This window comes from Otolemur garnettii, unplaced genomic scaffold, assembly GCF_000181295.1.
Source record: "Otolemur garnettii isolate 467f Iridium unplaced genomic scaffold, OtoGar3 scaffold00011, whole genome shotgun sequence".
In the NCBI taxonomy this organism is placed as follows: domain Eukaryota; kingdom Metazoa; phylum Chordata; class Mammalia; order Primates; family Galagidae; genus Otolemur; species Otolemur garnettii.
Window position 1 is genome coordinate 1,835,227 of NW_003852406.1, and position 25,650 is coordinate 1,860,876.

A 25,650-nucleotide genomic window follows, 5' to 3' on the forward strand; every position below is an offset into this window, starting at 1 on the left:
GTTACAGTCCCTTAGGTGGTCAACTTACACAGGTTCTACTATTTTTTATTGTTTCATTTTTGCACACTCAGCTTTAGCATGTTGTCAGAAATGCGCTTACAGACGATGCAGGGCACTGTCTATGTGGGCGTGCATTCATTTCATTAGAAGGAAATACGTAGTACATTTGAATGTTAACAACAATCACCTGTGAGCGGTAGGGTTCTTGATTATTTTTATTCGGTACTTTATGTCTATCTACAGTTTCCAAATTAGCTCACAAAAATAAACCATATCTTTATCCATATGCAATATTTTTTTATTAAAAAAAAGAAAGAAAGAAATTTGTCACGAATGGTCTTCTCTCTTTTCTGGATCTTTATAATTCATGGGTCCTGCTATGTCCTCTCTGCATGTTGTACTAGCCTTCTGGGGAGACAGAGCCCAACCAGACACCTACCGGACTGTAACAAGTGGGCACACTGCTTTTGAGCCTCCTCTAGGCTTCTGGTCAACCTGTTAATGATCTCAGTCTTTTCTAACTTGACTGCTTCATGATTCCTTTCCAGCTGTTTCACATGATCTTTCAAATGAGAGCAAGTGTCTTCCTAAATAGAAAAACAGTGCAATAAAATCATTTTCATGATCAGTTTTAATAAGTATTAAACTAAAAATTATGATACGTAACTGGATTTTACAGAAAATAGACATCATCACACGGCAACATCACCTCTTTTACAGGGTCAAGTGCACGGGACTGGAAGTCAGGAGAACACTTACGTGATCTTGGGTGAGGCTTCAATTCCTCAGTCTGTTTCTTCTTCTGCCATTATGCTAACAAAGGTTGAATTAAATGATTTCTATCTTAATTTTTAAGTTACTTATTTTTCTCTAACCTGCTTCAGTCAAAGATTGGTTTTTTTCTTATTTAGATGATTTCTAAAATCCCCTCCTACTCTACGTTCACAAGACACTTATTTTGAAATTTGATTTTATTTAAATCAAAGGAAAATTATTATATTATTATTTGCATTTTACGCTGTCAGATCAACTGTACGTATACATATTTACACAGACACTTTGAATCGTGAAATTTGTATTCCAAGACAGCAAGGATATGGATAAACACACGGAAACTTATTCTATTTCACACAGCCAAAAACTCATTCTATTCAAAGCAGCCAAAAATAGTCATTCCCACTTAACTTCTTTTCAGTTTGATCTGTTTCTTTTATGTTTCTCTTTCTTCCTTTTACAGGTCTTATTTCTCTTAATAATCTTCTTAAGGATGCCTCTGTTGTGCTTTATACAAATAAGGGCTACAATGAACACGTGAAAAATGAATGACAAACAAAAACACAGGGTAAATGAGTGTGCATATGTACTGGGGAGATATAGAAAATGGAGAGTGAGTATGCTAGATAATCAAGTTTCTCCAAAAAGAACATGCATCAGGGAGTAATGAGCCATAGGAGGCCTAAGCCCAGGGGGAAGAAATCACAAGCATAGAAATCATCACCTTTCATTCAAATGAGGCTACACAGGCCGAATTCCAGGCACACGAATTCCAGGCACACAGCAGAGCATGAGAGAGGCAGAGGAGTGAATTAAGGTAAGTGGTCGAAACTACCTAAAAAAAAAATCTTTAAAGAAAATAGTAGTAAGAGGAATATCAAGAAAGAGCTTTGAAGCAAAGAAATGGTCTTATGGTTTTGGTGCCTGACCCACAGGATTAACCTAAACCCCAATAATGCCTTAAAAGTACTAACACAAGGTACTCCCATCAGAAGTCGCCTTAAGCAGAGTAAAGGGATACTGAAATCTCCCATTTAGCTTAAAAATTTAGGGGAGCACCTGTGGCTCAAGGAGTAAGGGAGCCAGCCCCACATACCGGAGGTAGAGGGTTCAAACCCAGCCCCAGCCAAAAACTGCAAAAAAAAAAAAAAACTTCATGTGAATTACGCATTCTATTTCATAATGTAACTATGTTTGCTTTGAATTTTTTCTACCAAATTTTTGAGGAAAATGAAGCTTCTGGAAACTGGTCCATGTTTATTCAGCACTGCAAACCTCCTGGCAAACTGTTGCTGATATCCAGGCCAGCTGGAGAAGCCTGGTTCTAAAATACCAAAGTAACATGGCAAACACAATGAAAGAGCTAACAGTAATGACAGCATGACAGTAACAACAGCAAGACAGGGCAGGGAGACAACTAATACTTACATTCTGGGGAGGTCACAATAGTTTTTACAAGTGACTGGGAACTGGCCAAAAACAAGTTTTAGAAAAAGGTAGATATGAAAAACAATTTTAAAAAGAAAAGGCAATAATGTGACTATATGCAACAATCAAGTAAACCTTGGTGTTTCCCACACTGACAAGTTCAGGGAAACAGATTATACTCATAAAACTAGAAAATTTTAATACCAAAAACAAACAAAAAAGAGGTAAGTAGTTCTACCTTTTCCATGATTAGCATGAGTGAGTTCAAGACTGATACAGGCAGATACACATATTTTAAGACTGAACAAAACAAATGTGATGATACACAGATGAGATGACAGCTGAATCTGTGGGAGGGAAAATAACTGAACCGAGTTTTAGTGCACAGAAAAATGAGAATTAGACCACACACAGAGAGGTCTGCAGGAGTCTCTTAGACAACAGAAAGTGTTCAAAGTGGAGCCCTTAAAAATATCATGAATGCAAAGGTAGAAAATAGATCAGGTGAAGGTTAAGACACAGAAACAAAAGTCCATGATTGACCAAAAGCTAAAGATCTCAAGAAGACCAGAATGAAAAAAGGTATCCTCTCTATCAAGGAGATAATCAAAGATCTTAACATGAAACTTCTACAAAGAGTTTGGAGAAATAACCAGAACTCTTAGAACATGGCACTTCTACCAATAAAAGGAGGTAAAAGGCAATTTGGTGGAGAGAGAGAGTACAGGAGATAGTTTACTATGAGACAGTTATAATATTGGAGGATGAACTCCAAGAACCCCATTTCTTCTCATTTCTTCGATCATATTTAAAAAGAACAAAAGAGGGGAGGAGAGGGGAAAAGAAAGCAGAGGAGAGGAGGGGAGGGGAGAGGAGAGGAGAGGAGAGGATCAAAGGGAATTCAGCCAAAGCAAAAAGATAGTATGTTGTGAGTGTGTACAATCTTTTCCACCCAGAAAAGCTGATCTCTTTTTTCTTTTTTTACCGGTTTTTTAGTTATTTTTCTTTTTAATTATTATGTACTTGTATATCTCTATAGGGTACAGGTGATGCTTTGATAGAGGCATATAATGTGAATTCAGGCATTTATCATTTCTTCATGTTAGGAACATTCCAGGTCCATTCCTTTAGTTATTTTAAAGTACACCAGAGGATTATTTAAAGTACACCATAGGATTGCTTGAGCTTGGGAGTTTGAGACTAGCCTGAGCAAGAGTGAGACCCTGTCTCTACTAAAAAACAGAAAAATTAGCTGGGCATAGTGGCACGTGCCTGTAGTCCCCCTTACTTGGGAGGCTAAAGGAAGAGGACTGCTTGAGCCCAAAAGTTGGAGGTTGCTGTGAGCTAGGCTGATGCCATGGCACTTTACTGAAGGAGACAGATGAAGATATTAACTCAAAAAATAAAATTAAAAATAAACTAAGTACACCACAACTTACCTGACAAGAGAATGATAACTAGGATATATAAGGGGCTCCAACAACAACTCAATAGGAAAGAAATCAATCTGATTGAAAAATGGGCAAACCATCTGAATAGACATATCTCAAAAGAAGACATACAAATAAACAGTCAAGAGGTGTATGGAAAAATGTGCGGCATCATTAATCATCAGAGAAATGCAAATTAAAGCTTTAACAAGATACCATCTCACCCCAGTTAAAATGGGTTTCATCAAAAAGACAGGCAATAACAGAAGTTGCCACGGATGTGCAGAAAGGGGAACCCTGTACGCTGCTGGTGGTAATGTAAATTAACGCAATCACTACGCAGAAACGCTGGTCTCTTAAAGAAAACACTAACAATAGAATTACACAAGCTATGTATTTCTCAAAGCACATAAGTCACACAGACATTCAAAAAAAACTCACATGCATCAGGGATTGCTACTTTCTCCCATCACGTGTTGAATTTTGTCTTTTAAATTATAATTAAATACCCATTCATGATTTAAAAAAAAAAACTCTCAGTAAACTAAGTAGGTATAGAGAACTTCCTCGACTTCATTAAAAAAGAAAAAAATCCTACAGCTAACATCATACTTAACAATGAAAACTTTACCCTTCACCATAAAGAACAGGAACAAGGCTTGAAGGTCCCTTCTCACCACTGCTTTTTAAATCATATTGGAAGACCTAGCTAATGCAGTAAGACCAGAAAAGGAAAGAATAGGCATAGATACTGTTTTTATTCATGGATGATGTTACTTTCCATGTAGAAAATCTAAATGAATCAACAGAAAGGCTCCAGGAACTAATAAACAATTACAGCAGGGTGTGGGATACAAGATGAATCCAAAATGTCAATCACTTTCCTATACACGAGGAATGAGTAAGTAGAATTTGAAACTAAAACATAATACCACTTACACTAGTACTGGGGAAAAAAAAAAAGAAGAAATGCTTGGGCCTAAATCTAACCAAAATATGTATAATATCTATATGACAAAAACTAAAAAACTCTGATGAAAGAAATCAAAGAAGAACTAAATAAATGGAGAGATATCCCATGTTCAAGGATAGGAAGACTCAATATTGTCAAGAAGTCACTTCTTTCCAACTTCATCTATAGATTCAATGGAATCCCAAACAAAATCCCCCAGTAAGTTATTTTGTGGATTGCTAAAAACTATCTAAAAAGTTTATCTGGGGCGTCCCACATTCTGAAGCAGAATGTGAATAATGGAAAAGGCAATGTGTGGGGACAGGGGGTGTTTGGGAAATCTCTATACTTTCTAGTCAATTTTGCTATGAACCTAAAACTGTTCTAAAAAATAAAAAGAGAGTGTGTGTGTATACTATATGTGCAAACACACATACACACACAAATATAAAATTAAATATATATAGTCTATTCACAGCCTGATAGTTAGCTATTGTTCAGTAAGTTTGTTGAAACACAATAATATGATTAGTCAATAATGCAGATGTCCATTTTTACTACGAACATTTTTACAAAGCAGTAATTTTCAGCCTTTTGTGAGAAGAGACATGAACCTCTTAGAAAGTCTGAATAAGCTCATCTTACCCAAAGATGCCCAGTAGAAAATTGTATCCATAATTTAGAGGAATCATGGACTCCCTGGGGCCTACTAATACACTGCCTTAGGAGACACCAGGTTAAGAATCTTTGTAACCAGCAAATTAACTATTTCTGAACATCTACTTTGTTAACACCATGTAGATACAATATATTGGCACACAGTTGTGTGTGATTACATGACAGCTACTCAAAACCTAGACAATGACAAATGTATTCAAGTACATCTGGGTAAATTGTCCAGTTATGTGTGCCTTGCTACTATCTTCCTAAGAGTTGTTTTGGGGTGTTTTTTTGTTTCTTTTTTTTTTTTGGACAGGGTCTCACTCTGTTGCCTAGGCTAGAGTGCTATGGCATCATCAGTTGCAGAAGCTCACTGCAACTTCAAACTCCTGAGCTCAAGTGATCCTCCTTCCTTAGCTTGGGACTACATACAGCTGTGTGCCACCACGTCTGGCTAATTTTTCTGTTGTTGTTGTAGAGATCCCTATGTAATTATATCTAAGTCAGTAGACAAGAGAGATCCTAAACCCAGTATGGAAAAGCCAATAAACTTCACTCTTCTCTGGTTACCCAACAAGGACTACTGTGCTTATCTAACTAACTTTAATGCTACTACACTGTGTTTGGGCAAAATCTTTAAAATTAACTCTTTTTCGAAAACTATTTCTTGACAGACTTTCTTGACAGGTGAATTACCAAACTGTGGGAGGCCCAAGAAGGATTCCTAATGGTTGAGCTCTCATGATAATCTCTCAAGTCCAGCCCCCTGCACACTTATTTTTTTCAGTCTAGATTTATTCTAGGACCATATAAACAATATGCATAAATACTCCACAAATAAAGGACTAGTAACATGAGACCCAAACGTACTAACCAATCCTACAAGAAGAAAGGCTTCCAAAATTATACCTTTAAGATAACGTATTCATAGATATAAAAAAATCATTGGCTTTTAAGGTCTATTCACAATCTAATACCTACTATAAACATCTATGATTCAACATCTATGATTTCTACATGATGAACCACAAAATGTAAGAATCAAAAATAATAATAATCAATAACCTTTACTTGTTGGTAATAGTTGCTCATTTGAAATCATCCTAACCTGTTCTTTCAGTGCAGTCATCGTAGCATCCAAATTCTTTTGCAAGGACAGTACTTGCTCTTCATACTTTTTGGTGAGCCCCGTCACAATGCTCTCATGCTGCTCTCTAGCTCGTTGAAGTGACTCAGAATGATGAAGGTCCACCAGTTGCTGCTTCAGGCTTTCCAGAGCCATCTCAGTGGTTCTGCACTTCTTGATTATCTAGTAAATACACACAGGAGATCCACGTTTACAGTATTTTAACTCTGCTGTCTATGGACTTCAACTCTGAAACCTAACCATGCTCTAACAAGGGTGAAGAAGAAGGGATGTCCCTGCTTCATAGCTCAAGCTCCTTAAGATATTCCTAGTTGGGACCCACCAGGCCCATAGTTGTTGGAAACAATATTCACTGAGAAAATACATTGTGTAGTTACCCGAGGAGAGTGTAAGAGGATTTTGCTCAGCATGACGGCAGTGTGGGGTATCAGGCAAAGAATCTGCAGCTCCTGTATTGGCCCCAAGCCTGTTTTGCATTGCTCTTTGAGCAAAGTGTGGGACAACCCAATTGTTAGGTCATAGGAAAATGACACCTGTTCCTCCAAGGACTGATGAAAGCTGCCAGTGGTCACTTACAAAAAACAAAGTTTTGAAAGCTATACCTGTACAGTTGGTATTAAAGGCAAAATAATGGCCTCCCAAAGATGTCCACATTCTAATTCCCAAAACCTGTGACTATGTTATGTTACATGGCAAGGGAAAATTCAATGGCACATGCAATTAAAGTTACTAATTAGATGACCTTAAAATAAGGAGACAGTCCTGGATTATCCATGTCGGCTGATGGAACCACAGGGGCCCATGAATGAGGAAGACTGAGGCAGGAAAGACAGAACCAGTGAGACTCGACTAGCCATTACTAGCTCTGAAGATGGAAATGGGTCACAAGCTGAGAAACACACATGGCCTCTAGAAGATGGAAAAATTAAGAAAAGGGATTCTCCCCTAGAGCCTCCAGCGACCAGTATAGCCCGGCAGACACCTTGATGTTAGCCTGGTGAGATTCACGTTAGACATATGACCTCCAGAATTGTAAGGTAAACATAAGCTGTTTTAAGCTGCTAAATTTGTGGTTATCTGTTACAGCAGCAACAGGAAACTGTATCCGCTGTACTTTTTATAAATGCAATTTCTAACTTAAAAAAAAGAATGACAAGGTCATAACATTTTACTACATAAAAACAATTTAACTTTTCAATATAATCACTGTCAGTTTTCAAAAAGTTAAAAATAACCCACATTAGACATAAAAATTAAAATTTCAAATGGGGATTATTCTTCATTCTACTCCAGAGATTGCCAGTTTATTCCAATACTGCTCTCCTTGCTAAGTAAGACATTGACTCGTTTGCTCAATAAATAATGAGCACTTTGTGCTAGGCAGGGTTCTAAGCACGAAGGACAGAATGACAAGACAGGAAAGGACAAGACAGCAAATAACCAGTGCAGAAATGCGGTCATTTCAGATGGCTACAGAGTGACAGAATGAGGCGTGATAACAGGGGGAGGGGATGAGAAGAGGGAGGTGTGAGCTGCTTTAGACACAAGGTGAATTGGAAGTCCTCTTGGAAAAGACGACACGTGAAGCGTGGGGAGGAGGCAGCCATGAGGGAGCATCTTTAAAATCTTTCACTAAACTATCCATACTCATCTGTACGTCTCACCCCAAACCAAACTAATTATTTCCCAGTCACTTTCATTTTTAACTCTCCCCACCTTTCTCACCCCAGAAAAAAAATGGTATTCCCCCAAAATGAACCACCCACCACCAGGGTCGGCTACCAATATCTTGTGACTATTTTCAAAAATCAAATAGCCACTTACTCATTTATTAAATAACGTGCTACACCACCATTTTAAAGGCAAGTCTAAAAGACAGTCCCCCAAATGTTTAAACAGCAGCAGAGTTTATTTTTAAAAAAAAAATAATGCTTCCGGGATAACAATTCTGAAGGGAATATTTGAGTCAGAAAATTTAAGTCCTGATGCTTTTGTCACCAACTGGCTTTATACCCTTCAGCAATTAATTTGACCTCTGTTACACTTGTTTAACTCATTTATAAAATGATAAAATACAATGCCTTGCTAATCAAAATTCCAATAATTTTTTTTTTACAAACCATGAGATGTTGGCTTACAAGGTCTAGAAGTAAAAATGTGAAAAATAGTTACAAAATTTTTGAAAACTATTAAGGAGAGATCTTGTTTACCAAATTTCAAAATGCCATAAACAATATAATCAGGATAGTATACAAGCAGGAACAGCAAATATACTAAAAAATAAAATAAAATCAATTTTGAGCAACAACACTCAACATACATTGACCACCTACTATGTGCCAGGTGCTAGGCCAGATAGTGGGGCTACCAAGATCAGGGCAGGTCAGTATTGCTTTCAAGGTATTCTCTGTTGATTGAGGAGAAAAGCAGGGGAGACTTAAGAAAACCTGTAGTCAGGGGCTTGCCAATCAAATGGGAACAGGCTACATAAAGGGCACTTCAGAGAGAAGACATGACCCGTGGAAGTGCTGCACAGGGAAGGGACAAACTGTTTAGTCTGAGCAGAATAAAAGAACAGACAAGCAGGATAAGATGGGTCATCTTGATGCCACATTTCATTCCACAGGTAAAGGGGACTCATCAAAAGGCTTTAAGCAAAAAATGACATACTCAGAACTGTACCCTATAAAGATTACTCAGATACCATCAGAGAGAATTTGCAGAAGGGGTGAAGACTAGAGACTAGTTAGGAGCCTATACAAATAAGAGGGTAAAATCCTGAATGAATGGACATGAGAAGACTCAAGAAGGTCAGGTGCGCTGGCTCACATCTGTAATCCTAGCACTCTGGGAGGCCAAGGTGGGAGGATCCCTTGGGCTCAGGAGTTCAAGACTAAAAACAGGAAAAAAAAAGAGCTGGGTGTTGTGGTGGGCACCTGTAGTCCCAGCTACTGTCCAAAAATTTCATGGCTGATGAGAGGAAGGAACACAGAGGAGCTGAGGTCTTCTCAGGATGTACAGCTACAAGGACTTGGTGGATGGTAGCAGTGCTCCTCCAAAGGCAGGCTTATGGTGTAGGAAAATACAAACTTCAAAGTTCTTACGAATTTAGTCCTACGCTACCAAAAGTACTATTAAGTAGCTAAACTTTTCACTGAATAACTTATAAATAATGAGGTTATACCTGTTCTTCATTGACTTTTAAAGCTTGTATTTGGGCCTCTAGTGCTTGTATTTGGGCCTCAAGTTGCATCTCTCTTTCTTTTCCATTCTGAAAGAGTTTCTGTGATTCTCGAAGGCTGAGGGTCAAACCATTCTTTTCATCTAAGGTATAAAAATGTTTATATAAATAATATGTTACCATACCGGGAAACCAATTATCACAATCCCGATCAGATATCAGATCTATATCATATATGAATGTTGTTGAGTTCAATTCAATTCAGACAAATAAATTTTAGTCAATTTAGGGAAAACCAAATGATTTAGAAAAAAAAAAAAAATCCCTGAATGACACACACACACACAAAAAAAAATCTTACAGAACCAGAACCTCTTCCTTTAAAAATATTACTATATCCCTTGGGGGGACAAAAGATTTCCTAACAATTTCAGCATTTGTTTACGTGAGAAGACATACAGAGGTGATAAACCCCTGCTAATTAAAGAAGGTATCTATAATACACTAATGATCCTACACAGACTTGCAATGAACTCATAAACTCACCTAACCTTAAATTCATCCCATATGTTTGCCATAACAACTCACATCTATCTTTAGTGTATCTCATAAACAGCACCTAGCACTTGTTATCTTACCTTTGATCATCAGAAGCTGGTGATTCAGATACCGAACTTGACGTTCACTTTCATTTAACTTTTCAACAAACTTTTCTAGTTGTCTCTCTTTTGCTTTGTTAAGAATCTGAAGTTGAATAATTTTCATGTTTTCTGCAGAATCTGCTTTAGAATTAAAGATGATTTATTAGATAAAAAGTATATTAAAACATAAATTTGTGGTCGCTTAAAGCAGTGTTTTTTCAAACTGTGAATATAACTTATTAGAGTATCATGAAATCAATTTAGTGGATTGTGACCAGCACTTTTTTGAAAAAAGATAGAAGGCTCGATGCCTGTAGCTCAGCAGCTGGGGCGCCAGCCACATACGCTGAGGATGGCGGGTTCAAACCCGGCCCCCGCCTGCCAAACATCAACAACTACAACAGCACCAAAAACTAACCAGGCGTGTGGCAGGTGCCTGTAGTCCCAGCTACTTGGGAGGCTGAGGCAAGAGAAATTCTTAAGCCCAAGAGTCAGAGGTTGCTGTGAGCTTTGATGCCGCAGCACTCTACTGAGGGTGACACAGACTGTCTCAAAAAAAATGAAAAAAGATAGAATATAATAGACCATATAAGAGTGTATCATTTAGTAAGAATAACTATTATTTTGCAAAACTTTTGCTTCACTTATGTATACTTCATCATGTAGATATGTAACATGGCTGCACCACCATGTTCAAAAATGTACTTCTAACTACGGGTCACTGCCAGGAAAGTTTGAAGTTCCTGGTTTAGGATATAAACCTCAATCACTACCATTTTGGCCAATTAAAATCAGAATCTAACTACTACAACAGAAGAGAGTGATATGCTGTCATAAAATTTAAAACATCAGCTTCTATACTATCATTTTGAAAGAAAAGTTCTAGATACCCTTCTCAAAATATTTCTTTTTTGCAGTTTTCTTTTTTTTTTTTTTGGGCCGGGGCCGGGTTTGAACCCACCACCTCTGGTATATAGGGCCAGCACCCTACTCCTTTGAGCCACAGGCACCACCTTCCTTCTCAAAATATTTTAAACAAGGTATCACTATCATACTAATGTTCATACTGGAACATAATTCTTGAATTAACTAATGAATAGATTAATAAAGAATTTTGAAGTCTTCTTTGAAAAATAAAGTCATTTTCTGGACCTCTTTTAAACAACTGAGTGAAAAATGAACAAAAAAAAAAGTTATTGGTATAAAGTCCACAGTTTATCTTCAGTCTAGCCCAGGTAGCCCAGAATATTCAGTATGACTTTTCCCCCTTGTGATGGGAAAAGTCATCAAACTGGGACCTTGTGATGAACCAAATAAGGAAAAAACAAAAAGAAAAACACACTGGCATACTCTATAATCACACTGATTCTTCAATACATACAATAATTATAAGTTATTTAATATGCCAGAGATTATGACAATAAAAGTTAGACTATAAAACACTAATTAAGCATAGTCACTGTGCAAGTTTTGGTTTGGGGGTTTTGTTCTTTGATACCAGTATTTCATCTCAAAATTCTCTAGTAGATGTAAACACTTTTCTCAGTCTCATATTTATACATACATGATCCCAAAATTTTTTTTGCCAAATGTCACACAACTGAACCTGAAATTGAAGTCTAATCTTCAATATAAAGTAACTTATATCACATACCTTATTATTATACTAAAATTGTAAAATCAAAAGTTAAGATGATAAAGGCTGATTTACTAAATTACATTTATTTTTCTTTTACCCCTCTTAGCACTAAAGCCAATTAAATTACATTTCTATAATACGTGTAATGAAAAATCTGAGATAGACAAGAAATCTATATTTCAATTTCTTTTTTTTTTTTTTTTTTTTGCAGTTTTTGCCCAAGGCTGGGTTTGAACCACCACCTCTGGCATATGGGTCCTGCACCCTACTCCTTTGAGCCACAGGCACTGCCCTATATTTCAATTTCTAAATTAGTCTTCAAATAAAAAAATGAAGTTCATAAAAACATTTTTTTTTATTTCAAATGAACCCCATCTCCTGAATGACAGGCAGGCATATTAACCACTTCACGAATGAGAACATTTTAAGTAGGATGACTGAAATATACAGTTGAGAAAAGTTTTCTTTAACTTTTCATTGTGGAAAATTTCAAACACACAAGGACGTAGAGAGAATAGCACAACGAATCCCCAAGAACCCATCTCCCAAATTCAGCAACTATGAACTCCTGGCTAGTTTTGCTTCCAGGAGCAAATATATATCCAACCAACATCATCCTCCAACAACATATTATTTTAAAGTAAATCCTAGACTTCATATAGTTGGTTTAGAAGTACTTCAGTATCTTTCTGTAAAATTAAGGGCTCTCTGAAATATCAATCACTAGTCCATTGTTATACTTAAAAAACAATTCTTGAATATGCTCAAATATCCATGTAGGGTTCAAAATTCCCCAACCATGCTATCAAAAAGTAAACCTGATACCTACCTTCATTAGCTCCTAAAAATTGTTGCTGCAGGCCTTCGAATGTGTCACTTCCTGCTATCTCCTGGGCAGGTGCACCGTTATTCTGGGCAGAAGGCTGATAAGGTTTATATGTCACTTTATATGATTCCAAAGCTTGACAACTGGGACCTTGTGATGAACCAAATGGCTGTTATAAGATGAAATGAAATTTCGAATTAAAATATGGCCTTCTCTTCAAAAATTATCTGAATTAGACACCTTAATTTTGTGTTACAGAACTTAATTATGGTACAATTACATATTTTATACATATATATGCTCAAAATTATCACTTATTATTTAACACTATTGTTATTTAATTAGGAGTCTGCAATGTATAAATTATAAATACTTTAACTATACTTTTGAGCACATAATGGAGCTGATTTCATAAATAAAACTCAAGAATTCCAATGAGATTATATCTGAATATTTTATAACAAATGATTTAGATGATGCCAGCATCTTGGGAACATACAAATGAACATCCTCAGCAACAGCACGTGTGATGCAAAGCTTCATTTATAATACATATTCAGCAACTTTTGTGCAATGAAGAACATTCCACAGAGATAGACTCAAGAGAAAATAAGCACCTTACAAGGTCCACAAAACCATCCCATCATTGGGTGCCACAAAATACCTATTGGCAAAATGAGGCATTTGTTGTCATTAAGAAATTCTAAGAAACAACTAACTGTATTCTGAGATCTTACTTCAGTAAACTCTCCCACAGGAAAAAACAAGGTGCATAATATTCATTCTGTCTACTGACATATCATCATACAAAACAGATATTGGCTTTGAAATGCTTAACCTAAAGTTTGCTATAAACTAATGGAAAAACATACCATGCTCATGGCTAGGAAGAATAAACATTGTTAAAATGTCCATATCACCCAAAGCAATTTACAAATTTAATGCAATCCCTATCAAAGCACCACCATCATACTTCAAAGATCTGGAAAAAATAGTACTTTGTTTTATATGGAACCAGAAAAAAACCTCAAATAGCCAAGACATTACTCAGAAATAAAAACAAATCAGGAGGAATCACACTACCAGACATCAAACTATACTATAAATCTATAGAGATCAAAACCGCATGGTATTGGCACAAAAACAGGTAGATATATGGAACAGAATTGAGAACCAAGAGATGAACCCAGACAATTATTGTCATTTGATCTTTGATAAGCCCATCAAAAATGTAAACTGGGGGAAAGATTCCCTATTTAACAAATGGTGCTAGGAGAATTGGCTGGTGACTTGTAGAAGACTGAAACTGGACCCACACCTTTCACCACTAACAAAAATTGACTCTCACTGGATAAAAGATTTAAACTTACGACATGAAACTATAAAGATTCTTGGAGAGAGTGCCGGAGAAACACTTGAAGAAATTGGCCTGGGATAATACTTTATGAGGAGCCCTCCACCCCCCCCCCAGGCAATTGAAGCAACAACAAAAATACATTACTGGGATCTGATCAAACTAAAAAGATTCTGCACACTCAAGAACACAGTAAGTAAAGCAAGCAGACAGCCCTCAGAATGGGAGAGGATATTTGCAGGTTATGCTTCTGACAAAGGTTTGATAACCAGAATCCACAGAGAACCCAAACTTATTAATAAGAAAAGAACAAGTGATCCCATTTCATTGTGGACAAGGGACTTGAACAGAAGCTTCTGTGAAGATGATAGGTGCATAGCCTACAGACACATGAAAAAATGCTCATCATCTTTAATCATCAGAGAAATGCAAATCAAAACCACTTTGAGATGTCATCTAACTCCAGTAAGAGTGGCTCACATAACAAAATCCCAAAACTACAGATGACGGTGTGGACGTGGAGAAAAGGAAACACTTCTGCACTGCTGGTGGGAGTGCAAGCTAATACGTCCCTTTTGGAAAGAAGTATGGAGAAAACTCAGGGATCTAAAAGGATACCTGCTGTATGATCCTGCAATTCCTCTACTAGGTGTATATCTAAAAGACCAAAAATCACTTTATAACAAAGATATTTGCACCAGATTGTTCATTGCAGCTCAATTCATAATAGCCAAGTCATGGAAGAAGCCCAAGTACCCATCGATTCATGAATGGATTAATAAATTGTGGTATAAGTATACCATGGAATATTATGCAGCCTAAAAAAAGATGGAGACTTTACCTCTTTTACATTTACAGGGATGGAGCTGGAACATATCCTACTTAGTAAAGTATCTCAAGAATAGAAGAAAAAATATCCAATGTACTCAGTACTATTATGAAACCAATTTACAATCACACACTTTCATATGAAGAACAGATCACAACTACAGCCCAAGATGAAGGATGGAGGTGGGGGGTGGGAGGGGAGGGGAGAGGTCAGATCGAGGGAGGGTGAATGGTGGGATCACACCTATGGGTACATAATGCAAGGGTACATGTCGGATCTATTAGTATAGAGTATAAGTGTCTTAACACAATAACTAAGTAAACGAGATGAGGTATATATTAGTAAACAAGATGAGGTATCTATTAACCAGTGTGATGTAAGAGTTCCTAATTCTATATGAAATCAGCACACTGTACCCCATAATGCATTAATGTATACATGATCTATTTATTTATGATTAAACTAAAAAAAAAGTTTGTTATAACTGGTAAGCAAGAAAATTGAGGAAACTAACTGCTGTCATCCTGAACTGGTAGAAGCCAGAAGCAGCAGTAACTGAGGACAGTTAATCTTTGGCAGACTTAATTTTTAATGTTTAAATAACTGTTTCCAAAGAACCTCCATTTTAAACTTCTCACTTAAGATTACGATTGTATTAGATTATAAACAGAAAACAGCATGACTAATTCAGCATGACCACGAGCCTGAATTAGCACACTCTCGGAAATCTGTATAGTTAAAATACATCATTTCACCACTGCACTTACATACATGCAGGTTTTAAACACACACATACATCATGCAGATACCTGTGCAAACACATGCTAATTCTTGAAAGTCAAGTTTTCAACGATACCTGAAAATGGTTCCTCTGGGGATCTGAAAATTTAATTACATTGGTCGGTTGGCTGTTAAATTCCTGCTTCTGACCATTGGTGTATGGTCTAAAGTTTTCGGGAAGGTGATACAAATCAGTCTGTTCACATTTACTGGGAGGACTGTAGCCACTTCCGCCTTCATCTCCACCTTCTTCAGGATGGTACCCAGCGTGTCGGTCTTCAGTTTTTCTCGGATTTTCTTCCCAGCCATTACATTTTTCTCCAATGAAGAAACCCTGAATTTCTGTATAGTCCTGTCAGATAACAAGAGTAAAACAAAAGCACTAAGATCTACTCCCACCCTCACCAAGGTCGTGATCGCACCTGACACTTACACTTTGAGATTTGGGCAGCACTTGATGTTCATGCCAGTTCCTCTCCGATTGCTCAGGATGGTGCGGTCTTGAGAAAAATCAATACTTTAGATGTAAAGACTATTGTTTACTTGGATATAAATAACATAAACAATCCCAAGATGTTCATGTTTTCCCTCTAACCTTTACTCAAAATGTTAAGAATCTGTCTACCACTGTATAATCATGTACATTGTTATTATCTGCAGAGAATCAAAAGAAAAAGGCTTATCGACTTGCAATACAGAAGTCTAAGTGATGTCGGTACTTACTCTTCCTCTGCGTCATCCTCGCTGCAGTCCAAATAGTGGAGGTCGGGGGAGGAGAGGTCGTCATCGTCCAGCATATCATGAGGAAGGTCTGTGAGAAGCTGCTGCAACTGAGGCGGAAAAGTCTGCATCAATGTCACACTGACGTCAATACAAGATGCCAAACCAATACTCCCCTGGAATGAGTGATTCTTGACTGTAGAAATCAAAGAAATTCCTAATTCTTCCTTTCATCAATTGCTTAAATTCCACACAAATTATGTCCATCATTTCACTTGGGGAAAAGGGAGTGGCATAATGTCAGAATTTAGATCAGAAGCCTTTTTTTTCTACAAAGGTCTTAGATTTAAATACACATACAACAGAGTTTTAAAACTGTTTTATGCAAACACAGCCAGTCACAATAATGGTATAACCACTGTATTGTTCTCACAGGGCAGACTGAGTTTCAGAATCCTATTTTACTAGTAATCAGACGTTAGGACTAGACAATCAGACATACTACGGGGAATCTGAGTAGCCAGATGCACTCTGCCCAGGTGAGAGGAACAACGGCAGCAACAGGTGGCCCAGAAGCCCTTGAAAGCTCTAATAATATGATAGAAACTTCTTGGGGTGGCTGAATCAGGAGACAGCCAGCTAATCCCACTGATGAAAAGACATATAATACTCTGCTCTTATAGAACATCTGAGTAAGAGGAGAGTTGCAAGATTCAGTTTTCTACAGATAGGACATTCAAAAGCATAACACCATTGACATTAAAAATTTGACTTCACTCTGCAGAAACAGCATAATTTTAGCAGTCTGCCTACATAAACTAACCAGACAAAATTCATTCAAGTTTCAAGATAAACTGTGATTGAAAAAATGAGTAGTCTAATTTGCTAAATTTCACTCTATATACAATAATTGTCTTTCTTCAAATCTCATAAAGTACCTTAAAACTTGTGACAATCAGAATATCAAATGTTCTGTTACTAAATTATAGGGGGACTGCTAATGACTTCTCTTTAAGAAACTAACCACCAACTGAATTAACAAGCTAAGTCCCTTCACAATACATAAATCAAACCCATACAATTATGAAACACGTGAATTTTAAACATGTTAAATACCCTGTAAAACCTTGAAGAAGAAAAAAAAGAGAGAGAGAGATGCTTCCTGGTCTATAACAATTTTTTCCCCCCACTTTCTCTGTCATTAGTATAAAAGAAATGGAATATAGCTATAAAACAAATCCAAGTTTAAGAAACTTCCCAAACAAAATATATATGGAAAAAGTTAAATGAGCATATTCTAAAGAAGGTCTGAAAGGAATGCCCCAATTGTTAAAATACAGAGAATGGGAATGGAATGTGTGAGGTGGGACATTTCCTCTCTCCATATAGATTTCTGATATTCAATGTATGTGGGGTTTTTTTTAAGGTTTTTCTCAATCCATTTGGTTCTTTAAAGATGAAACAAGAGAAAGATACTCTCTTCAACAAAAATTTATCTTCTTCCCTAAATCTGTTTGATGCCAATATTAACAATCAAGATCTTGATTGGCTGCCCATCTGCACATTCAGAGTGCTTAAAAACTCACTTTGAGAATTAGCCATAGTCAGAATTGACGTAAAGATGTCAAGAACAAGAAACACAAAAGAAATGCACTAAAAACAAAGCACATCGACATATTAGTAAACTACGTGCCTCAAGTGAAAGGTGGCAGAAGTAACTCTACAAAGACACAAAATGTACTGGGGGGGAAAAGAAGAAACATCCCATCTATGAGGTCTTTTAAAAGTAGCCCAACCTGTTTTGTCCATAATGCATCGCTACTTTAAGAAAAAAGACTACCCCCACCTGTGACACAGGGAAAAATAACCATAGAATAAATCCTTTGCATTTATATCAGGTAAAGATTCCTGAACAGAAAGAATATTTTGTTCTAAACCTTCAGTGAGGTTCAAGTACACAACCTTATAATTCAGGAGAATCATGAGAGGGACATCTCAGCAGTACATTTTTTTTTTTTAAATGATTAAGCAGCTATTGTAGCTTTCTTTGTGATACCACAATTAAAAAAACTGGCATCCATAGAGGAAAAGTAATCTGAGCATAAGCAGTCAGCTAATCAAAATGCCTCGGGATCCAGAAGTAAACTTTTTAACAAGCATAATCATCCCTGTAGTCTATTTAGAATCTTGTAAGATATTTTGTATGTATGCTAACATTATAAAATAGTTTCATTCACCTTCAAAAAAGGTCTCCATCAAGTTCTTTGGTCTAACTGGGTCATAGTCCTTGGCTTCTATTAATACCATTTTCAAGGCACAGAAAAGCTAAACGAAGTCCAGTCCTAGTAAGGTCATTTAGGAACAAAATCCCATTCCCAGTATTTCCACTTCCCACAATCAAAATGTACCCTCTTCATATACAGTGTCAAATAGGTTTTGCTTTTTTGTCATCAAACCTTGTGCCATAAAACACAAAACTGCCATATCCATGTTACCAAATATGGAACTTTGGAAACTACAAATTTTCCTCATTAAAGATGCACCCAACTTCTAAATACAGATTCAAAGACAGAGATCACAATACTTAATAAATGACAAGATTTAATCCCACTCGTTAATTTCACATTCATCATACTGCTTTTTGGTTACAAGTAGCAATCTTCTCAGTGATTATGTATCAACTGAGTTTTACATTCAAGAGATACCTTCACTAGAAAAAAGATCATTTGCCATTGCCAAGGCTTTAGTTGAAATAAAATCTGACTCCTCTCCCTTTCCACATCATATTTCATTCCTAACCATTTAAAAAAAAAAAAAAGGCATTTTACTCAAAGAACTTTTTCGACAAAACAATTTACAACTCATGGAGAACACCCAAAAAGCCTATTTTCAGGGATAATGTAAAACAAAGAACATGTAAACCTTTTGTTAGGATTTTCAACTTAAATTAACTAAACAGATTGTATCCTAAGACTATAATCCCCCCATATTCATGAAAGCACAAATCATCAAATTACAAACCATAATCTTCTCCCAAGAGAAAAGCAACAAATGGAATAGCTAACAGTCCTCTTCCCTTTGAACAGGATTCTTCATTCAATATGCTTCTGGAAAGGTTCTGATAGTTTAAAGTATTAGGTTTCTTTGTCTTTTGACGGGTAAAAATTTAAAAAATAAATTAATAAAAATAAAAATATTAGATCATTAAATACGAAATGTCCAAATTTGAATCAAAAGTTTGGTTTATTATATCTCAAACAAGAAGCAGTATAATTAATCAAGGTATGCACCCAACTATCACCACAGTCTTGCCATCTTTATGGTAACTTGTTTATGTTAGCAGTGAAAAAGCCTGGAGAGGCAGCAGAGATGAAATAATAATGAAAGGCCTTTTCCACAGCTTATTGAGAATTGAATATTCTTCCTTGCAAGAAGTGGCCCAAACCCAGAAGTGGTAGTCATTTGGTGCAAGGTCTGGTGACTCTGGTGGATGACAGAGAGTTTCCAAGTCCCGCTTCTGTAGTTTGGGCAGTGTTGTTTGTGTGACAGTGTTGTCTGGCAAGAGGATTGGCCAATCTCAGCCACTTAATAACAAGCATCCTCATCATGTTGTTCATCTGGCTGCAGTAGACAGAAAGAATATTTTCTTCTAAATCTTCAGTGAGGTTCAAGTACACAACCTTATAATTCAGAGGAACCATGATAGGGACATCTCAACAATATATTTTTTTCCCCTTACAAAAACAGGGGAACTATATAATGATTAAGCAGCTATTGTAGCTTTCTTTGTGACACCACAAAATTAACAAAACTGGCATCCATAAAGGAAAAGTAATCTGAGCAATCAGCTAATCAAATGCCTCTGGATCCAGAAGTAAACTTTTTAACAAGCAAAATCATCCCTGTAGTATTTATCAGCTGTAATAGACTGACCAGGCTTCATGAAGTTATGTTGGATAATACCAACACTGGATACCAAACATACATCATTAGGTTTTTTCGATAAATATTCAGTCTTGGACTATGTTTTGGCACTTCATCTTTATCCAACCATTGAGCTGAATGCTTGTATTACCAAAAAGAAGCCACTTTCATCACACACACCAATATTAGAGAAATGGTGTTCATCTTCGTGTCGTGACAGCAAAGAGAGGCAAGCTTCAAGACAGTTTCTCTCCTGAAGCTCATTTAATTCATGTAGAAGCCATCCATCCAGCTTCTTTACCTTGCCATTTGTTTCAAATGATCCAATATTGTTAGAATAGAAACATCAAAGCTTGCAGCTAACTCACACATAGGCTGAGATAGATTTGCTCCCACTACAGCTTTCAATTCATCATTATTACCCTGCTCTCAGGTCACCCACATGGCTCATTTTCAAGATTAAAATCACCAAAACGGAACTTCTCAAACCATCGATGTACTGTGCATTCATTATCCTAATCCTTCCCAAACACTTCATTGATACTTTGAGCTGTCCGTGTTGCATTGGTTCCACGGATGGAACTCATAGCACAGTGGTTACGGAGACAGCCACATACGCTGAGGCTAGCGGGTTTGAACCTAGCCTGGGCCAACTAAACAACAATGATGACAACCTCAACAAAAACTAGCTGGGTGTTGTGACAGGCACCTGTAGTCCCAGCTACTTGGAAGGCTGAGGCAAGAGAATTGCTTAAGCCCAAGAGTTTGAGGTTGTTATGAGCTATGATGTCACAGCACTCTACTGAGGGCAACATAGTGAAACTCTGTCTAAAAAAAAAAAAAAAAAAAAATTGCTCTTAAAAAAAAGCTAAAAGATAATCACAAGCCAAAATGCACATTTAAAATGTGGATAAGCCTTCATAATTAAAATAGTAATAAGTGTCAAAGTGAAATGTCAGAGACATCAACTCTCAAACTTAGTATGTAAGGAAATCAGGTATTTCTTACTTAATAACCTAATATGAATTATTAAATAATGCTTTCATGGATACATGCTGAATGTAAACAAATAGTACAATAGCTTAACACTTCCCTCTAGTGGACACAAAATATCAAAATGCTTCCATAAAATAGGCAGTTTTTGAAGAAAAAAGTGGAAGAAAGGTTAAGCAATGGAAACCTTGCCCCTGAAATACATGACTCCAAGCTCAGGGGAGCTTTATTATTCTATTAGAGAAACACCAATATAAATACCAAGAGGAACTCAAACCCATATTGCCAGGGGCAAGTTTCTGTCTGCCATCTGCTGCTTAAACCACCTACCTTTCCACAGAAGATCATCTTGAATACACCATCACTAAATAACCCAGCATCAGTAAATACTATCTTGATATCACAATTGAGCTAGTATTTCTGTCCCAGATCACCAGCTCCAGAATATATACATACATAATACATAGATAATTTTACTATCTAGAACCAAGCAAAAATCACAGAGCTACTTCTGGTGACACTGAAGAAAGTATATATATATATACTTATATATGTACTTATACATATATATATATGCTCCAGCAGACTTTGAGATTCCCAATGACAATCTACCTTAGGCTGTGGCTTTCCTAATACCTAAGAATGTATAACAAATACTTCTATGACCAAAAGAATAAGAACCACATCTCTAGAATATCCAACTATGAAATCACAAAGCACAGTGACTTTGGGTAGAATATATTTCACAAAGTCACATTGTTATATTATGAGTGAGTTAATAAAAGAGATTTGAATTCTTCTCTTCTGGTCTAGCTTTCATAAGTTTGTTCCGGATGACGTCTACTTAGTAGCAAGAAGGACAACTAGATTGGCAGCTCTGAAGGGATACAGCAAGGAAGTAATATACTCCAGTAAACTCTGAGGATGAGTAACATGTGACAATCAATTGATATTAACAGAAATGATCTCATATCTCCATGGTGTCACCGCCCTTACTCGCACCCTAATCTGCTCTGTCAACTGTGCAAGAGACGGAGTTTCGTTGGGAACACTGTGAGAAGCTGTGGGTTACGCATCACTCTGCTATGTGTTGGCCCAGAGTGGGCCAACATCTACTAATGTACCACTAAGAGTCACAGCAATTTAGAAATGATTATGATGTCTTGCTTTTCTGAAAAATTCTTGGAGTTTTTCTTTAAAATATGGATCTGTTTACGGTGATCTGTGACTTGAGATTCCACTGGTCTAAATGTCCTCTCCACAGTCAATCATATATTTACAAAATCCTTTCCTTTTCTGAAGACTAAGTACACTTCTCCATTTGATCAACGCAACCAATGGAGGGAAAAGAAATGGAAATAATTGTGGAACTAGAAATTGAAAGCTGCTAATGAGGATGGTATAAGAGGACGGAGTTTGCTGATGCCTTATTCAGAGATATGAGCAAATGTTAACAAAATCCCTACTAGCATCAAAGGAACAAAATTAAATAGTTTAGGAAGACATGTTGTATTAGCAAATGGCCATTCATTACAAGGTCAAAATCAAAACTATCCTACCATTTACAGAGAGAAGCTCTCACAAGCCCTTAGAGGACAGACTGAGTCACATGTGCTATGCTTGGTACTGGGGATAAAGACATTTCTCCTACATAAGTGAACTGAACACAGTGATTCACTAAGCAGAGAAAGCAATACACATTAGCCCACTGCTAAAAGTTATACCCTGACCGCAATCCCAGAACTACCAACCAGATAGGCAGGAAGAAATAGTTCTTTTCTTTAATCTCTTAAGGCTGTGAACTTTTTGGCTATTGTAGAGTCATAGACACCTAGAAGGGTTGAAAAGGTTTTAGAATATGCAAGCAAGCTTGTGTTTGATCAGACAATGTGTTTTTTTAACTTGCAGTGACAAAGTATATATACAGGTAAATGTTTTATCAATAATCCTGAATTTTATTACTGAAAATCAGAAACTCTCTGGCTTCTAAACTCACTTTTTCCCTTGCAAAAATTTTCTTAAAGTAAAAACATTCAAGAATATTTTAGAATTCCAGAAAAAAATTTAAAAATTTAAAAAGTAAAAACATTTATTAACATGAGGTTTCTTAATATCACCATAATCATCATGTTAGAGTCAAATTAGCTACATATTTCTTCCCTCCCCTGTCCCAGCAGGCCTTATTCTTAGATACGTCATCTTTTAAGAACCCTTGTTTCCTCTGGAAATTCTCTACCTCAGCAAACAATCTATCAAAGAGGTAATTCCAATGGCTAATTTCTATATTATCTAGAATTAATCACCTCCTTAATTAAAACCCCCTTTAAAATTTTCACCACATAATACACTGGCAGTAAGCTCTCTCTAATACACTATGCATCTCTCTAATATTTTTTCCAATGAAAAATCACCTGTCAAAATATTTTTTCTTCTTTACAGAAGTGATTACTTAAACTGACCCTCTCAGGAATCCCAGTGGCTAAATCCCAGCCAACTATCCAAGCCATCACAGTCATGAAAACCTCATGCTACAGGTTCAAAAAGTAATAGAAAATCCTCATTCCCGTCCTTGCCACAATTGTTGTGAGGGACCCTGCCAAAATCCAGAAACCCCCACCAGGGTCACAAACTCAAGTGCCCTCAGGGACCTGGCAGAGAATTCACAAGAGTGAAGCAGGCAGGTCTGAGCACATAAGCCTGTGTCTGTGTGCAAAGTGGGGACTGCGGCCAGCTAGGAAAGGGAGTCACCACTCAGCTCCAGCCCGCCTGCTGCCATAGACAAACACAGGCGAGGTGTGGCCAGAGCTTTGAATATTTTAAGGCAAGCCACGAACTCTGGAGTACTCCATGAAATTTTCCAATCTTTAAATATAGATTCAATTTTTTAAAGCACTGTGCAACCAAACAATACCTGTTATGGACAAAATCCAGCAAGCTGCTCATTTTCTATCTCTACTATAATTCTACTGCCAGCCACATGAGTGATGGCCAATTGGCCCTATTCCTTTTTTCCCTACTGATGATCCACAGCACTGTATTAAAAAGGATTATTCTACATAGTTAGAAATGGGTGCTATCAAAAACAGTCTCAGGAACAAAGAAGTTTTTTATCATAGTCAATCAAGAAATGACTCAAACTAAGAACAATCGTAACAAGTACACGGACTTCCACAGTAACACTACTACTGCTACTCAAATTACTTTATTCACTTGTTCACTGTTTATGATCTGTTTCCACTAACATGTAAACTACCTGAAGCAAAGAGCCTTGCCAGCCTTGTCCACAGCAAGGCTCCAAGTACCTAGAAACTAGGTTTCTGCTTCCAAAGCCAACCATTACCCCCTAAATGAAAAGACTTTTTAAAATTTAACCAGGATGAGCACCATGGCTCATCCCTATAATCCTAATGCTCTGGGAGGCTGAAGCAGGTGGGTCGCTTGAGTTCGAGACCAGCCTGAACAACAGTGAGACCCCATCTCTACTAAAATAGGAAAAATTAGCTGGGCCTTGTGGCAAGCACCTGTCCTCTCAGCTACTTGGGAAGCTAAGGCATTAAGGATCACCTGAGCCCAAAAGTTTGAGGTTACTGTGAGCTGTGACACCAGGGTACTCTAGCCTAGGACAACAAACAGAATGAGACTCTGCCTCAAAAAAAAAAAAAAAAAAAAGCAACCATTTTTTTGGTAACATCATTCACAGTTGTGTTTTATTGTTTCAAAAAAAAAGGAAGCATTCTACTCATCTGCCTTCTAAAAGTCCAAAAATTGATCGGGTTTTAGGGTTGTTTGTTATTTTTAAAGAGGAAAAAAACAATTATAAATCCCTTCAAAAATGGCACAAGGTGGTATGATTTAGACTAGGAATAAAGGTCGTTAGGGATTAGGTGTAGCGTGGGGCCTTTCTGAGTGGCGTACCTCTTTCTCCCTCTCATAGTCTTCTTTGTCATATTCTTCGTCTTCATTCTGTGTCGGTAGCGCCATGCTGCCAAAGTCTAATGACATGGTCCTCCTGTGGAAGAGAAGATGTCTGGTTTCTAAAGATCCCATAAAATCTCCCCAGAACAAACTACGTAAGCAATGCCACAAACATTGGCATACAAACTGTAGGCCAATGCATGTATGAAAAGTACAAATTAATTGTGACAAATAAAAGAAAACAGCCACATGATAGCAATTCATAGAAGAGAAAAAAATGCAAGGTCAGGTGCAATGACTCACACCTGTAATCCTAGCATTCTGGGAGACCAGGGCGGGAGGACTGCTTGAGGCCAGGAGTTCAAGACCAGCCTAAGCAAGAGCAAGACCCTGTCTCTACAAAAAAAAAAAAAAGTCCCAGAGACTTGGGAGGCCAATGTGGAAAGACTGCTTGAGC

At 37.1% G+C, this 25,650-nt stretch overlaps 1 protein-coding gene across 1 annotated transcript in view; it reads right to left on the minus strand.

The window, feature by feature from the left end:
- The window catches only part of CEP152 (centrosomal protein 152), an 80,479-nt gene that overhangs the window by 49,571 nt on the left and 5,258 nt on the right, over positions 1-25,650 (minus strand). Inside the window, exons 2-10 of the mRNA XM_023510156.1 lie at positions 25,194-25,287; positions 16,365-16,471; positions 16,075-16,141; positions 15,718-15,993; positions 12,682-12,847; positions 10,211-10,354; positions 9,576-9,715; positions 6,353-6,553; positions 440-587 (exon numbers count right to left, since the gene is read on the minus strand). Coding sequence (XP_023365924.1) covers positions 440-587; positions 6,353-6,553; positions 9,576-9,715; positions 10,211-10,354; positions 12,682-12,847; positions 15,718-15,993; positions 16,075-16,141; positions 16,365-16,471; positions 25,194-25,280 — 1,336 coding nt within the window. The 5' untranslated portion in view covers positions 25,281-25,287. The remainder of the gene's footprint in view (positions 1-439; positions 588-6,352; positions 6,554-9,575; positions 9,716-10,210; positions 10,355-12,681; positions 12,848-15,717; positions 15,994-16,074; positions 16,142-16,364; positions 16,472-25,193; positions 25,288-25,650) is intronic.